The 14,298-nt window shown below is 37.5% G+C and overlaps 2 protein-coding genes across 2 annotated transcripts; one reads left to right on the top strand and one right to left on the bottom strand.

Annotated features, from left to right (window-relative positions):
- The first annotated feature begins 2,276 nt into the window (after nucleotides 1-2,276).
- LOC116172587 (esterase E4-like) lies at nucleotides 2,277-5,429 on the top strand. The gene is made up of 9 exons (XM_031489819.1): nucleotides 2,277-2,536; nucleotides 3,499-3,645; nucleotides 3,695-3,836; nucleotides 3,881-4,075; nucleotides 4,123-4,319; nucleotides 4,365-4,703; nucleotides 4,750-4,897; nucleotides 4,947-5,079; nucleotides 5,123-5,429. The coding sequence occupies exons 1-9, from the start codon at nucleotides 2,333-2,335 to the stop codon at nucleotides 5,307-5,309; spliced, it is 1,692 nt and encodes a 563-aa protein (XP_031345679.1). The 5' UTR covers nucleotides 2,277-2,332; the 3' UTR covers nucleotides 5,310-5,429.
- Nucleotides 5,430-6,706: 1,277 nt separating this feature from the next.
- Nucleotides 6,707-9,194, bottom strand: LOC116172596 (esterase FE4-like). Its single transcript, XM_031489832.1, has 9 exons — nucleotides 8,914-9,194; nucleotides 8,434-8,577; nucleotides 8,248-8,389; nucleotides 8,007-8,201; nucleotides 7,763-7,959; nucleotides 7,549-7,714; nucleotides 7,335-7,504; nucleotides 6,999-7,282; nucleotides 6,707-6,951 (listed from the first exon to the last, which is right to left on the bottom strand). Exons 1-9 carry the CDS (start codon nucleotides 9,094-9,096, stop codon nucleotides 6,771-6,773), a joined length of 1,662 nt encoding a protein of 553 aa, XP_031345692.1. The 5' UTR covers nucleotides 9,097-9,194; the 3' UTR covers nucleotides 6,707-6,770.
- Nucleotides 9,195-14,298: the final 5,104 nt, after the last annotated feature.

Raw genomic sequence — 14,298 nt, 5'->3', positions numbered from 1 at the left:
AAACACTACTTTGAAATGGTCACACGGTTGCGCTTATGGTCGAGTGTGAGATCGTTTTCATGTCCAAATATTATGAGGTACCCACTCAGGTGAAATGCCAACCTCGGTCACCTCACGCACTTTTTTCTCTGACGTTCCAATGTCATTCCATGGATTATAGAGGGTGGAGTAATAAATTCAAAATGTTACTGCATTTAGATTTGTGATAAAGTTCGTAGTTTCCACTTAAAGTTAACGATTATTTTTTTGTGCGAAATTAAAGTCTATAACGCAGTGAAAATTTGATGCGTTTCGGAAATGATTGGCTACAGTTTGCCGGAGTTACAAGAGAAGATTGTTGTCTTAATTAGTTCTGCGTGCTCGAAACCGCAGAATCAGGATTAGGTCATCTCCTGTATTGTAAGAATGCAATTCTGCAGAAAATTCAGATCGTGAATTTAACGGGAACAGCTAACTACCATGCACAGGAGGTACGGCGAATCTGACTGGCTTTTAAAAGAAAAATTGTCGAGGTGTTAATACTAGACGCCATTTTGAAACACGTTAATTAGTTCAAAAGAAATTAGGTAGGGATTAATCCGAAATAATTGTGAAGAGATTCGCTCCTTGGTGCAGTCGTGGGGGGCCAAGAGAGTGGTATATGATAATCCGAAATTTAGGGAAGCTGCCGAGCGACGATGACTAGGCGAGCGACTCAGTTTTCTGTCTTTCGCCCTGAAAGCGGGGAAAGGGGCATATGCTCTTATTCCCGTGAACCTATAGATTCGGGTCCGAAAAAACATAGGTGGTTTGGACAAGGTCCCACAAAATATCGAAGAAAAAGAAAAAAAATATGTCTAATTCTCACAGTGTTCTTTTAAAAGTAAATGGGCGGCTGGGGTGTGGAGGGAGGCCTAATTTCGGGATCGTACCCATTTCGAAAATTTTATCTCGCCGGCCACTGAATAATTAATACTCGTTTCAAAACTAAAAAACTACTAATTGACAAAAAATAACATAAAACACTTCGTTTATATTGTGTCATTATGATATTACAACCTCCTATCATAATCGCTTTCATTATAAACTAATGTTTTAATATATTATTTTGTGACTTTGTTATAAAGCAATTATTACGCACAAAAACAAGCGGACCGAAAGATAAATAAATTCCTTACCTGGATACTGTAAAGGGGACGGCACACGAGCAATCTAATTAACAATGGGCCGTATGAATAAAAGTAAGCAAATGCTTATATTTGCAAAATTCAAAGTAAATACTCGTAAGTGCTCCTTCGCATCTGGGCGACTTAGCAGCGCTTCTAAGCAGAAGGACAGGACGCAGTGCAGCGCTGCTAAACCATGCTAAACAGACCAGTATGAAGGGGCAGTTGCGAGTATTTACTTTGAATTTTGCAAGTATAAGCATTTGCTTACTTTTATTCATACGGGCCAATATTTCGAATAATTGACAGTAGGTATCTTTGACATTTCTTTCTCTGTATTGATTGGTTTGACGAAAGGTATTCAAAAACTCTTAAAACCTCGGCCATCACTACAATATTATTGATTGAATAATATTGTCAATATTTGTGAACGTGTACTGGCTCCTATTACATATATAGTGATTAGATACAGGGCCGCCGATAAGGGGAGTCAGCCGGGGCATTTGCCCCGGGGCCCGGTCATATTTTAGGGGCCCGGTCAAAAGAGATTTTGAAACCTGTTTTTTTAACAGAAATCTGCATATGCATATCTCTATATGAGAGAGTAGAATATAAAAAAATGCACAGCAGAAGATCTAAACCAAACCATTGAGCAAAATTTCCTAATTACGCCACAGTGGCAGAAGGCTCGCTAGGTAAAAAACCGTTTGAGATCGACTATGGGGCAAGATTGTTAGATCAATCTCGGTACATTAGATCTCGCATTAGATCTTGAAGTTCAACTTGCTAGAGAAATTAATTTTGAGCGAGTGATATTCACTTTTGCTAATAAGAAAATCCGCAGAGTTACATTGTAATTTGGTAATTTGAATTCTAAGAATTCATAGTAAAGGATGAAAATTACTGTGTCTGTATGAAAATTATTCCAAATGTTCCCTTTCCAAATTTAAGTAGTCAAGATTGAAAATGTCTAGTTTAAGATAAGGGTGATGGGCAACAAAAATTTCAATATTATAGGGGCCCGGTCAAAAAATATTCCCGGGGTCCGTCGAGGTTACGGCGGCCCTGATTAGATATTGAACTTTGACTCACTCTTCCTATTCTATTGACAATAATGTCCAGTTAAAGCGGCTTTAGTTACGTCAAGCTAAACTTATTGATCACTCAATTAAAGTCTGCTAACAACAATGCATGTGAAACTTTCATACATGTTTGTGTTGCATTTTCTTTACATTCTTAGAGTTCAAAGTCATGATGAAGGACGACCTATGGTTAAGCTTAACGAAGGGAGGGTAATTGGTACATATATGTCAACAAGAAATGGCAACAAGATAAGTGCGTATATGGGTATTCGATATGCTGAACCGCCTGTTGGAAACCTGCGGTTTATGGTAAGCCTCTGTTTTTTGAAACGAACTATTCCTGCCGCCTTTTTCCATTGCATTTACCCACAGCATTAAAATTCTGCAATTAAACTAGAGTGGATTTGGCGAAAAAGTTAACATTTCTCTTTAACGCTTAGGGGAGTTTCCAATAGTATTGCGAAAAATGGTATTATTTGATTTGCATCTTAAATGAAGAACTGCAAATTTTGAGACTTTACGTTCCCAAACGATTTTTTTTAATATTCGGTTGAATTGGAGAAAATTTTGGTCCATAAGTGCCAAACAAATCTATACAAAGTTATTATAATAAATATACGAGGGTCTTCATAACTGTCAACTGGAGCTTTTAATTATACTCTCTTTTCATATTAGATGAAAAAACATTCAATGAGGCCTATCCTATCTACAAAGTGCGTACAATACCAAGACAAAAAAGTTCAATTATCCACTACCGAAAGCTTGTTACACAAAGTTATACATTTTGAGTCCAAAAAATCTGCAACGGTACTGGCATGGCGGCGTGCTGTTATTTGCTAATTACTTGCTTCATTTAGATATTAGATGGGTCTAATGTCCTCTTTAAAATGATCAAATATCGGAGCGATCGGTCAACTGGTTACGAAGATTTTTTTTCGAAAAAAACATTACTTCAACTTTACATTTTTTTCCGGAGCAACTATTAACAATGTCGAAAATTGAGCACAAACAGCAACAATCGGAATACATTTGTGACATAATGACGTTCGGTCGGTTCAAATCGGTCAAAACTATAATCTGTGGAGGGAGAAACGGCTCCAAATGTCGGTTTTTTTCCGATATCCCGAAAACTATGTTGCCGATTTGGATCAAATTTATTCAGTAGACGCGCCTAATGTGCTCTATCAGTTGACACAATTTTTGGTTCTGAGATAGCTTAATTTTTTGAGACGAAGGAAGGCGGAAAACATTTTATATTGCGACAATTTCAGCCTCCAACACCTACAAAACCATTGACTGGTGACTGGGAGGCCACCAAGTTTGGCTCAATATGCCCCCAAGAAGATCTATTCTCACCAACACCAAATTATTTCCAAGGAGATGAAGACTGCTTGTTTCTCAACGTGTTCACCCCACAGGTAAAATTCGGCTTACTTCAAACTAGATGGTACTAGTCCTAGATTCCAGATGAATGAGACGAAAACGAAATCATACGCTGTAATGCTCTTTATACACGGTGGCGGGTATTTCTTCGGTTCGGCCAATTTTTATGGCCCGGGCTATCTACTAGACGAAAATGTGATCTTAGTTACCACCAATTATAGGATTGGTAAACGGTTTCGTCCTTATCTCCAGTGTAACTCATTTCTCTAGGTGCGTTGGGATTTCTTTCCACCGGTGACTCGGTGGTACCCGGTAACAACGGCTTAAAGGATCAAGTTGTAGCATTGCGATGGGTTCGTGATAATATTCAGGCGTTTGGCGGAGATCCAAACCGAATTACCATCTTTGGAGAATCTGCCGGAGCGGCTAGTGTACACCTCCACATGTTTTCTCCACTCAGCCGAGGTAAGTGGGCTAACTACAATCGAATAGTAAGTAGTGATAAATTAAAGGGCTCTTTAATAATGCGATATCTCAAAGCGGTACGGCTTTTAACTTTTGGGCATTCCGAGATACAAATGCCGCAGTGGAAGACGGCAAGGTCCTTGCTAAGCATTTTGGGTGTTCCACTGAGGACCACTACAGGATGGTGGAGTGCTTGCAATCCGTAGACGCTAAGGCGATAGTACAAGCGAGACGGATCTTTTACGTAAGGGTTGGGCTGATTGAAACAATGCCGATTGTAACTTTTCAGGAATGGGCAGATGAGCCGATCATATCATTCACACCTGTCGTGGAACCAATCCAAAATGGTGCGTTTTTACCAGTTCATCCGCTTAGCGTTTTAAAGCAGGGGAATTATGCACCAGTGCCTTGGATTAGTGGTGTAAATAGCGAAGAAGGTGCCATAAAGTTTTCGCCTATATTTTTGCAGAAAAAACTTCTGGAAGATCTGAATCAAGATTTTAATCACATTATGGCTTTAACTGTGAACACCAAAAACAAAAAATTTGAAAATGACGCAAGCAAAATTCGAGAATTTTACTTTGGAACCAAAAAGATTGGCGCGGACACTTTTGTAAACTCTGTAAATGTATGTGTTCTTCTGGTGCTACCAGTTTCCAATACGTGCTTTTTAGTTGTATTCGGACTTGTATTTTACTGTCGCTACTCAAAATGCTGTTAATCTTCACTTTAAATACTCCCAGCAACCTGTATACTACTACATGTATTCACATGCGGGCAGAAACAGTGCGACCGAATCATTTCTTCCTGCCTTCCGACACGGTAGTCAGTAATTTATTGTCTCACTATGTGTTAATAAGTCAAAAACTAGGTGCGAGTCATGCAGACGAGCTACTTTTACTATTTCCCATGGCTGGATTATTTGAAAACACTCCGTTGGACCACATCGATTACCATTACTCTAATTTGCTGGTGAAGTTGTGGACGAATTTTGCAAAATACGGGTAAGCTTAATTCGATTAGAATTATTCATGAATTTTGCCTTAGCGATCCGACGCCGAGCACAAATTCAATAATTACGGTAAAATGGCAACCGGTTAAGACAGCGGATTTGGAATACTACCACATTGGAGGAGGAGTACATGTTTCCAGCAACTTATATTCCGAGAGAATGAAATTTTGGAAAGCGTTTAAGAGCGGAATTGAATCCGTAGTTACCCATGACGAATTGTAACACAATATGTACCCAAAAGTCGGTCGTTGCATTTGAAATATTAGATAAAATTGGTTTTTTAGGAAAATGTAATAAACTTTGTCATCAATAAAATCCCAGGTAAAATCCTGAACAAATTGATCCATATTTTCTCAATATACCTACATATTGTAACTTTTTTAGTTCCATAATTGTTTTTAACTCAAAAGCATTAGGTAACTAAATTATTAATGTCCTTAAATATACCTAGAAAACAGGACAAAAAACATCAAAATTTATTTTTAAAAAATCACGGTGCTGTGCCTCACTATTGGGGGTACTATCCCCTAAAATTACGGCACTAGGTCAGCGAAGTACAATACGTGAACATTTTACTCTCAATTTTTCTCCAAAAAAACAAGATGGTGAGCTTGACGAAATCGTTAAAATGATATTTCTCGAAAACAGTATGCGGACAATTAGCGCCCGGATAATTCCCTCACGGACAATTCGCTCCCAAGTCAATTCGCTCCTAGGACAATTCGCGCTCGTATAATTCGCTCCCGGAAAATTCGCGCCCGGATGATTTGCGCCCGGACAAAGACAAATATCATATACGAGTAATATAATATAAGACGAATATCAAAATTCACGTTTTAAGAAATTATTGAAAAATAAACAGGCACAACCTCTGCACTAAAGTGTATTTTTGTTTACCCCCGACCCTCCCGAGCATCGATTCGGGGGGTCGCGAGCTACAGGTTGAACCGATTAAGTTCGGTCAACTTTTCCACGCGTCTATCGACTATAGGCCGACCTGTAAGAATATTAACTACATTGAATTCTTGTGCCCAGTTGCTGAATTTAGTAAATTTTAATTTTTCCTAAAATTTTTGCTCTTTTGAATTTCGAAGGCTCTTCCTTGATTTCTTCCGAATTTTTGTTTGGTGAATTTTCCTGACTTTATTGAAGTTTTGAGTTTTGAATATTTTAAATTTTGAATGCTCCTGATCTTTTTAATAAAGGATTGAATTACCAATACTTCAAATGTTTTTAAATTGCTTATTTTTTTAATTTTTTGGATCTTTGCAGTTTTAATTTCCTCAAAATTTTCGAATTTTTCTAATAATTTTCTGGAATAAAATAGTTTTGCATTTTTGTTGTTTCTATACATTTTGACTTTTCATTGAATTGTGGGGTTGTGTTTTTGAATTTGCGTGAATTTTCCGCTTTTTCCATGATTTTTGGATTTTCTGTTAAATTTAATGTTTTCTGAATCGTCATATATTTATTGAAAGTTCCAGTTTTTTACTTTTTGTGAATTTTTGTTTAGCGTGTCCACCTATACTTACGAATTTTGCAAAATTTAACTATAAGATGACCTCTTGTCGTATCTATGAGACATCAGAGTGCTTACCTAACCATACTAAACAAGCTTATGATTCTACAACCCCTTTACTGACCGAACTAACATGGCAGGGTGATAATGAAACACGATTAAGTTTACAATTCATCTTTTAGATGGTTAGCAGTCATCAATTCATCCTTCCAAAACCGAATGCGTTCAGGAAGCAGCTTCTTTGCAGTATGCAGCCCCCCTCCAATATACAGATACTCCAAGTCTTCACTTTTCACCGGTTCCCACAGTGTTGAAATCTCCGGGGTCGGTGCAGGTGTTGGATTACTGAAAGGAAGCTTACACTAATAGTTTATAGTTAGTAAATTACCAACCCTAGCCTTGCAAAATTTGTCCATAGTTCAGTCATCAACTTTGACATGCGTCGATCCAATTCGGTTTGCTTCCGATTTTCAAATAAAAATTCCAGAGGGAAGAGCAGGGGCAGTTCGTCTGCATGTGATGCTCCATAAGGCTCGTTTGAGACGCCAACCACCCGACTGAAGCTGTTGGGACTTTGATGATTGAAAAAATAATAATATACAGGCTGATTTGAATGTTTCAAGTGCAAATCGACGGCGGTTTCCACCCCTACGAAAAATAGATAATCGGAAAACATCTGAAAGGTGTGGATAAGTTTTGTGTGAATGTCACTAGTCGATACCACATACGTCCACCAAGTTGAAAAGTGTTGAATTATTAATACTCTGCTCGCCAAAGTAAAATTTCCTAATTCGCTTAGCGGCATTTTCAAAACTTGCGCCTTTTTCGAAAATGATACCCATGATTCGATTAAATTCTTGGTCGAGTTCGACGATGCGATCGGGATTTTTGTTCAATGCTGAAATGAAAATGAGCGAGGCTTGGATTGGGCGACGGTCCTACCTGCTACTTTAATTACCCCCTCGTTACCATTTACTCCAGTAACCCAAGGCAGTTGAGCGTAGCCTCCATTCTGCACGATCTCTAACGGATGCCTCGCTAAAAATGCTCCTTCGTGTTCTACCTCTACAACAGGTTTAAATGGAATGAAGGGTTCAATGTCCCATTCCTACAATTTGGGATTAATACCAGAGACGGTCGCTAACTGAAAGTGTACCATGAAAATCTTATCCTTCTCTATAATTTCGGATGGTTCTATAAGTCGCATGCATTCGACCATCACTTTGTTATCGGCACTGGAGCATCCTAGCGCAGTGGCTAACTTTGATGCTTTGGTCGCGACCAGCGACCTATCCGCAAGTGACCATATGTTAAAAGCCGTCCCACTCTGAGATATCGCACTGCTGAATAGACCTAGTAAAAGTCATTAACTGAGGTAATTCTAAAGAAATGGTAGGTACCATGTGAAAGAGGTGAAAAATAATGGAAATGCGCGCTTGCTCCACCTGCTGCTTCACCGAATAGGGTTATTTTCTTTGGGTCACCTCCAAACGCCGCTATGTTCTCACTCACCCATTTTATTGCCAAGCTCTGATCTTTAAAACCGTTATTTCCGGGAACCACGTCGTCGCCCGTTGATAGAAAACCTAGTGCACCTAAAATCCCATCGTCAACTGGTACTGTTGTGCAATGCGTCGTTACCGATTCTGTAGTTAAATGTGACAAGGATGATGTCTTTTTCCAATAAGTAATCGGGTCCATACATTGTGCCGGTGCCAAAGTAGAAGCCGCCTCCGTGAATAAATACCATGACAGGATACAGATCTGACTCATCTTTGTGAAGCTAGGGGGTTTTGCTTGTAGTTTGTCTATTAAGGCGACACTTACTTGTGGTGTGTAGATATTGACGAATAAACAGTCTTCATCCCCGACAACTTTTACGCCTTTTTGGTATCGATCCTTCTGAGGACAGGAAGGTGGAAGGGTGGTGGCGTCTCGGACACCTTCCCATGGATCGGCTGATATCGGAGGCTAAAAGAATTTCTGGTTTCATTCTGTTTCTAATTTATTCTTAATGAAAAAGGTCAAAAGTCATCGTTCTTCACCATCAGGTTTATTGCATTCTTTATATTCTGATTAAATCATTGCACCAAATTAGTTGACCAGGATGAAATGCACTTTTGTGACGCAAAAATCTCAAAAAAAATTAGACCTTGAATTTGGGACTAAAATAAACACTCATTTGCTGACATTATCAGTTGTTAATGACCCAAATGATAAGCTATTAGGCTATCGCTTTGAGGTGATATGACGGACCTTCATTTCAATGTAACTGGATTATTGAATTCATAAAAGGAAGTAGAATACCTTAAAACGTAAATCTTTAACTGGAGGCTTCGCATAGGGGATTCCCAAAAATGCACTAAACTCCTTTCCATTTCTAGCCCTCATGAATTTGCCATTTAAAATTCCTTGCTTAATTTCGATGGACGGGAACGTTGATTTGCAGCAAGGTATGAAAACAATCACAAACAGTGTTAACTTTAACATCTTATTCGCCGATAGTTTTCGTCGTGGTGTATTCAGTGTCGACCATGCGGTTAACCAACATTAGAGCAATAGTGTAAAATTAAACGCGTGTAATCCTTAATCGTAAATGATGACGTATTAGCGATATTTTGTGTAGGTCGTACAGGAACCATTATCTATTGCCGAAATTTTTTAGATTCTGACTTCAGTTCAAAATTATTACTGTTGGTGATTCAACCCATTAAATTTGATCCCATCTCCGCAAATAAAGCAGATTAAAAAGTGACGATAATTGAAACAATAGAGAGGAATTTCCACAATCTATCAAACTTTTTGATCTATTCAGTTTTGTATCTGTGTGTATCCTTCAGCGACAGAGGCAGATTTCCATTTTCCGAAACGCTTTATTTTGTAATGTAATGAAAAAGAACGCAAAAAATTGATGTTAAGATATACAGAATGTTGCAATTAAAAAAAACCAACCAACAAACATTTTGTATGTTGTATGGTCAGATACGTGTAACGATTTATTTTCTTCATTACACGCATTATTAGTGTTCACGGTATGTTTACTTGTTGAAAGATGCACCTTTCCATTCGTACTTGGGTCGAAGGTTCTTGCTTGACTCGAGACCATTGCATCTTCTTAATTTTTTAATTAACGTTCTTACTCAATTTCTTCGGTGTTATAAGGGGCGTAAATCGTTATAACTCCACTTCTTATTCGCCACGCGTCTTTCCACTCGTACTCGGGCTCTTACCATCTGCTGCCTACCCCGCCTATAGGCTAGCTCCGTTGTTGGTATCTTCACAGGTTGCTGGTACCGTTGGTCATACCTCGAAGTACAATGTTCAATGGCCGATTCCGTTGTTGACTCGTGAACCATGTTCATGGTCGGTTTGAGAATGAGTGGGTTTGGGGTAGAATATAAGGTGGTAAACCGTCACTTTTAAAAAATTGTAAACTGAAACCTTACACCCCAAATGAGTAAAGGTATTCGCTAAAAATATCTAAGGTGTATCCGCAATAATTACAGCAATAATAGTCAAATCGTATTCGACCCAGTGTCAATCTCGAGTAGTACAAAAGAAGTAGAGCGATCGCGAAGGAAAAAGTCTCAAAAATCGAAAAAATACCTGATCTGTACGATATTCAAGATCATATTGAAATACCTTTCAAACCAGAACAATTTTAGTCCAGTATGCAGACAATTTTGACCTGCAAAACATGGTGTAAAAGATTTTATAGTTTTAAATGGTCCAAATAACATGTATTTGAAGAGTGCACACTAATTTTTTCACGGCACAACTTTTAGCACCAAAAATGTCAAAACGTTTGGACTTTTTTCAGTGTTTCGCTTAAAATTCGAAAACGGTCCATATTTTATAAATAACACTTCTTTAGTAAATTAAAGAAAACAAAATTCTGCATCGATGAAAATGTGAGCAAACAAAATCGTTCCAATAAAAAATTTTTTACAAGCGATCAAAGAAACCATTTTTTCCAACTTTTTAAAAAAACTGAGTTAACCTTTTTTTAATGCGTTGTGGCTCCTAAAGGAACAATAAAATCTACTACCTCCCTCCCTAAAGATTGTATAACATCAATCAGAGTGTTCAAAAAGTATGAAAAATTTAAAATTGGACCAATTTTTGAAATTTTAGCTACCACTCTTTCAAAAATGGGATTTTACTAAGCTGGTTTTGTGCCAGGATTAGCTGGGTACACCATCAAATACGACGACGGTTTCTGGCCCATAGTGCTCACTGCATTTGGAGGAAAGCAATGAACTTTTTTTAAAACGGTCGAAAGGACGTACAACCGAACAATTATGCACGGAGACGTCATTTTTCCATGGTTTTTCCGGATGTGACACATCAGCAGCTTACAACATTGGTAAACTAAAATTTTTCACAACCACGGAGAAACATCCAGAGTTCGTAAATGAAACAGCGTTGTTCTATCAATAAGAGAGTCGACTCTGCCTTGCTCACTGTCATTGGTGAACGTTTTTCCATTTCTTTTTTGGTGGCACTACAGATGAGATGATTCTCTTGACAGCCTTAGATATAAAAGATTCGCCAAATCGGTGAAACAGTACCTTTAAATTGTCTTCATTTCTTCCAACGCAAGATACGGCCCGCTTCCACAGCTTCCAGATCTACCTTCAAGTCCAGTCGTGGCTCGGTAATTACAAGACTGGGACTGGAAAAATATAGGCCAATTTTGATGCCAGTACAAAGCTCAAAACCCCCGGCACACCCTGAGCTTCTGAAGTTGATCTTCTGCCAATGCAAAGGAACTTCTGGAGCAATGTGTGGAGGTTTGTATGTATGTATATATTATCGTGATGCGAAAAAATGGCTTCAAGTCGCTTGAGCCGACACACTTCGTTAAACAATTTTTTTCAACTACCTAGCTTTAAAAACTGCAAGAATTCCATCCTATATTGGAACCCCGGAATGACGGGAAACGCCCAGATGGAATGACATACGGACCATGGAAAAACGGACGACAATTAATATGGGATGTAACATGTGTAGATATCGCTAGCTAAAGCAACATTGTTTCATCGACGTCAACTGCTGGATCCATCGCAGAATCAGCAGAAAAAAAAAGATGCTAAAATATAGTAATCTACTAGACCGTTTTATTTTGTACCCTTTCGATATTGAAACACTTGGCGTTTGGGGGTCCATCTGCAAAAAATTTTAAGTGTACAGTGTACGGTAAATCTTTTTATGTTTTTAAACAATTTTATTTATATAATGTAAGTAGATACTTAATATTATGCATGTACAGTTATGAATATCGGAAAATAGTATCCGTTTCGCAGCGCTGTAAAACCATAATAAATGAATCAAAAAAGTTTGTAATGAAAATTGGACCAATTTTTGAAATTTTAGCTACCACTCTTTCAAAAATGGGATTTTACTAAGGTGGTTTTGTGCCAGGATTAGCTGGGTACACCATCAAATACGACGACGGTTTCTGGCCCATAGTACCTCTTTACGAATGTTGCGTTTCGAGACCAAACAACTTTATGAAGCAAGAATCCTCCGTTAATAAATGTGCAATACCTTTCATCTCTCTTGTTCGGGTCAAGTGAGGAACATGTCTTATAGAGTGTAGACTTGGTACCTTTCCGCATGTCCTCTTTACCAAAAAAGCACCAGTAATTCCCAATAAATTTCAAAAATCGGTCCAATTTAAAATTTTTGGAACTTTTTGAACTCTCTGATGTTCTACAATCTTTAGGGAGGGGGTAGTGGATTTTATCGTTCCTTTAAAAGTCACAACGCATTAAAAACAAGGTGAACTCAGTTTTTTAGAAAAGTTGGAAAATGGGGGTTCTTTGATCGCTTGTAAAAATTTTTTCTATTGGACTGATTTTGTTTGTTCATATTTTGATGGGCGCAGAATTGCATTTTCTTTAATTTACTAAAGAAGTGTTATTCATAAAATATGGACCGTTTCCGAGTTTTAAGCGAAATACTGAAAAAAGTCCGGACATTTTGAGGTTTTTTGGCTGACAAAAATTGGTGTCCACTCTTCAAATAGGTACATGTTATTGGGACCCAAATGGAACATTTAAAACGATAAAATCGTTTACAACACCTTTTGCAGGAATCGGACTGCTACGCATACTGGACTATTTCTATCGAACGAAAAAAATAAAGATAAATTAATAAAGATTTTAATAGAAGAATTTCAATTAGCAGGATGTACTTGTATTCAAGCAAAGGAAGATGCACATTCATTCATTATTATTAATACTGCATTCAAATCGCGGATGATGTTGAAACTGTTGTTGTGGAACAAGACATCGATCTTCTCGTATTATTATACATCAATTAAATATTGATATTATATAAAATGCCAAGGAAATTGTTAACTCATTACAGTACTGTTCATTATCATAATATTAAAATGCTAAGAAATTCCAAACCTAATACGTTCATAATTTTTTACTCTTAATTTTTCAACCAATCTGATAATTAAATAATTAATATTAATAAGAACTTTTTTAAATATGTACTTATATAATTGGTCTCACAAAAAATGTATTAAAACATTTATTATTAAAAATAAAATTCTCTACAACTTTGGCCCAGTAACTTTTAGTCGTAGAATAAAAAATAACAAAGTTATAAACGAAAGCTGATGAACATTTTGTAAAAAATTTCCAATTTATCTATATAACTTTTTCCTGGTCGTTTTACAAAAAATAACATTATACCAAGGGGGTTTTCAAAGAATAATTTTCATTACAAACTTTTTTGATTCGTTTATTATGGTTTTACAGCGCTGCGAAACGGATACTATTTTCCTATATTCATAACTGTACATGCATAATATTAAGTATTTACTTACATTATATAAATAAAATTGTTTAAAAACATAAAAAGATTTACCGTACACTGTACACTTAAAATATAAAAAATTTCATCAAATGCTGTCTGTGGCGGTAGGGTGCCTAAAATACAAGCGGCATTTCCCTTCTGAACAGCTAAACTAAATCTTTGTTTTAAACATTCAAAGCAACGTTTCTCCTGAGCTTTTTCAAAAGTTTTTTTACAAATTTCTGAAGCAATTTTTTTGCAGATGGACCCCCAAACGCCAAGTGTTTCAATATCGAAAGGGTACAAAATAAAACGGTCTAGTAGATTACTATATTTTAGCATCTTTTTTTTTCTGCTGATTCTGCGATGGATACAGCAGTTGACGTCGATGAAACAATGTTGCTTTAGCTAGCGATATCTACACATGTTACATCCCATATTAATTGTCGTCCGTTTTTCCATGGTCCGTATGTCATTCCATCTGGGCGTTTCCCGTCATTCTGGGGTTCCAATATAGGATGGAAGTCTTGCAGTTTTTAAAGCTAGGTAGTTGAAAAAAATTGTTTAACGAAGTGTGTCGCCTCAAGCGACTTGAAGCCATTTTTTCGCATCACGATAATATATACATACATACACACATTGCTCCAGAAGTTCCTTTGCATTGGCAGAAGATCAACTTCAGAAGCTCAGGGTGTGCCGGGGGTTTTGAGCTTTGTACTGGCATCAAAATTGGTCTATATTTTTCCAGTCCCAGTCTTGCAATTACCGAGCCACGACTGGACTTGAAGGTAGATCTGGAAGCTGTGGAAGCGGGCCGTATCTTGCGTTGGAAGAAATGAAGACAATTTAAAGGTACTGTTTCACTGATTTGGCGAATCT

The sequence above is a fragment of the Photinus pyralis genome, unplaced genomic scaffold (genome assembly GCF_008802855.1).
Source record: "Photinus pyralis isolate 1611_PpyrPB1 unplaced genomic scaffold, Ppyr1.3 Ppyr1.4_LG5, whole genome shotgun sequence".
Classification (NCBI taxonomy): domain Eukaryota; kingdom Metazoa; phylum Arthropoda; class Insecta; order Coleoptera; family Lampyridae; genus Photinus; species Photinus pyralis.
Note: the sequence above shows the minus strand (reverse complement) of the source record. Positions and strands in the feature narration are given on the sequence as shown.

What these genes read in the sequence shown, in the direction of transcription:
- LOC116172587 (XM_031489819.1), top strand. Translation starts at nt 2,333, where the DNA reads ATGCATGTGAAACTTTCATACATGTTTGTGTTGCATTTTCTTTACATT. An exon ending in TACCACCAATTATAGGATTG is followed by an intron (nt 3,837 to 3,880) that starts GTAAACGGTTTC and finishes TCATTTCTCTAG; the next exon opens with GTGCGTTGGGATTTCTTTCC. An exon ending in TCTTCCTGCCTTCCGACACG is followed by an intron (nt 4,898 to 4,946) that starts GTAGTCAGTAAT and finishes GTCAAAAACTAG; the next exon opens with GTGCGAGTCATGCAGACGAG.
- LOC116172596 (XM_031489832.1), bottom strand. Translation starts at nt 9,096, where the DNA reads ATGTTAAAGTTAACACTGTTTGTGATTGTTTTCATACCTTGCTGCAAA. An exon ending in TTTTTCACCTCTTTCACATG is followed by an intron (nt 7,960 to 8,006) that starts GTACCTACCATT and finishes GACTTTTACTAG; the next exon opens with GTCTATTCAGCAGTGCGATA. An exon ending in CACTTTTCAACTTGGTGGAC is followed by an intron (nt 7,283 to 7,334) that starts GTATGTGGTATC and finishes CACACCTTTCAG; the next exon opens with ATGTTTTCCGATTATCTATT.